The sequence below is a fragment of the Microchirus variegatus genome, assembly GCF_963457635.1.
Source record: "Microchirus variegatus genome assembly, chromosome: 2".
Taxonomy (NCBI): Eukaryota; Metazoa; Chordata; class Actinopteri; order Pleuronectiformes; family Soleidae; genus Microchirus; species Microchirus variegatus.
This window is the reverse complement of record NC_139803.1, coordinates 38,991,556-38,993,123: the sequence shown is the minus strand read 5'-3', so window position 1 is coordinate 38,993,123 and position 1,568 is coordinate 38,991,556. Positions and strand designations below refer to the sequence as shown.

Below are 1,568 nucleotides of genomic sequence, written 5' to 3'. Positions count from 1 at the left end.
GTTTGCACATTCAAAAGGGAAATTGTACATTTTAACAATAAATGTCAAAACGTTTCACAGCATAATGATTTGATGAAGCGACCAACAGTACCTCAGTACATTTTATTTTTTATCGTATTTCTTATCTTCCGGACAGGAAAGCACTTTAAAAGGATTTTTCATCCAAAGTCTTCATGATGCCCTGAACCCACGGCAGGTTTGGATCCACGCAGACGCTCCGTTTATTCAGAGTCACAAGACTGGATGAAGGGGGAAAAAAAGGATAAAAATGATTATTTGCATTTTATATCTATATTATATATGTTTAAAAGTGATTTTTTTTAAACTACCTAAGCGTAAGTAAGCAAATAACCACTGCAAAGTATAAACAAATGAGTATAATTCATGATTCGAACTGAATATAAAAGACATTTAGAATATTTAGTATACAAGAAATGTGCTATGTTTCTTCTTTATCTAATATATAAACATTTTTAAAATAATATTATTATAATAATAGAAGTCATATATTGCATTTAACATATTGATAATGAGGTGAACGTGCAGAACTTACATGACTCCAGTCTTTGGACAGCGGAAATCAGTCAGGTAATATGTAGTCACCTTGTTCTTGTTCATTTTTCTCGGGTACAGACTGAAGCAGCAGTCGTCAGGACCCAGTGAATCTGAAGAGAACAAAAAAACAGTCACATTATTATTCTCCACAGACGGACGTGATGTTTAAAGAGTAGAAGTGTGAGGCCGACTCACTGCTGCAGAGCACAGAGGAGAGCAGAGCAGCTCCCAGGACGCACAGCAGAAGGATGTGGAGGCTCCTCATGATGATCTCTGGAGACGGTTATCGATGATCACGCGACAGCAGTGAAGGGTGTGTGAGCAAAAATATGGTGCTGGGGTCATACTTATTATTTAAAAAAAAAAAAAAAAAAAATGTCAGTGGTGGGGAAGAGGGAGGGAGGATGTGGTTTCTATAGATTTCTGCGACAAACTTTCCACTCAGTGCAGATTGCAGATGTGTGGTGGAAGAGTCCAGAGATGATGAAAGATCACATATATACATATGTATGTACATATATATGCAGTATACATATACATATACATGGATCTCCATAAATAATACAGTGCATATGTCCACATGCATACACATCATGTAATGTACAGTATGCATTAGTATGAATAAAGACATATTCACAATAAGTAGAAAGTAGGTAAGGAAGTTGGTAGCTAGGTAAGATATGAGGGTAGGTAGGTAGGTAGGTAGGTAGGTAAGATACAAGAGTAAGTAGGGAGGTAGCTAGGTAAGTGGGTAGGTAGTGAAGTAGGCAAGTAGCTAGGTAAGCTACGAGGGTAGGTAGGAAGATGGCTAGGTTAGATAAGGGGGTAGGCAGGAAAGTAGGTCAGTAGGTAAGATACGAGAGTAAGTAGAGAGGAAGCTAGGTAAGTTGGTAGGTAGGAACTAGGCAGGTAGCTAGGTCAGATAAGAAGGAAGGTAGATAGGTAAGATAAGGGGATAAGTAAGGAGGTAAGTGGGTAGGTAGTGAAGTAGGCAAGTAGCTAGGTAAGCTAAG

General features: G+C 38.2%; 1 protein-coding gene across 1 annotated transcript; it reads right to left on the bottom strand.

Moving 5' to 3' along the window:
* ccl36.1 (chemokine (C-C motif) ligand 36, duplicate 1) lies at positions 1-862 on the bottom strand. The gene is made up of 3 exons (XM_083885913.1): positions 751-862; positions 554-665; positions 1-239 (listed from the first exon to the last, which is right to left on the bottom strand). The coding sequence occupies exons 1-3, from the start codon at positions 818-820 to the stop codon at positions 146-148; spliced, it is 276 nt and encodes a 91-aa protein (XP_083742039.1). The 5' UTR covers positions 821-862; the 3' UTR covers positions 1-145.
* Between the last annotated feature and the right edge of the window lie 706 nt (positions 863-1,568).

What these genes read in the sequence shown, in the direction of transcription:
- ccl36.1 (XM_083885913.1), bottom strand. Translation starts at nt 820, where the DNA reads ATGAGGAGCCTCCACATCCTTCTGCTGTGCGTCCTGGGAGCTGCTCTG. An exon ending in CTCCTCTGTGCTCTGCAGCA is followed by an intron (nt 666 to 750) that starts GTGAGTCGGCCT and finishes TGTTCTCTTCAG; the next exon opens with ATTCACTGGGTCCTGACGAC. An exon ending in TGTCCAAAGACTGGAGTCAT is followed by an intron (nt 240 to 553) that starts GTAAGTTCTGCA and finishes CCCTTCATCCAG; the next exon opens with TCTTGTGACTCTGAATAAAC.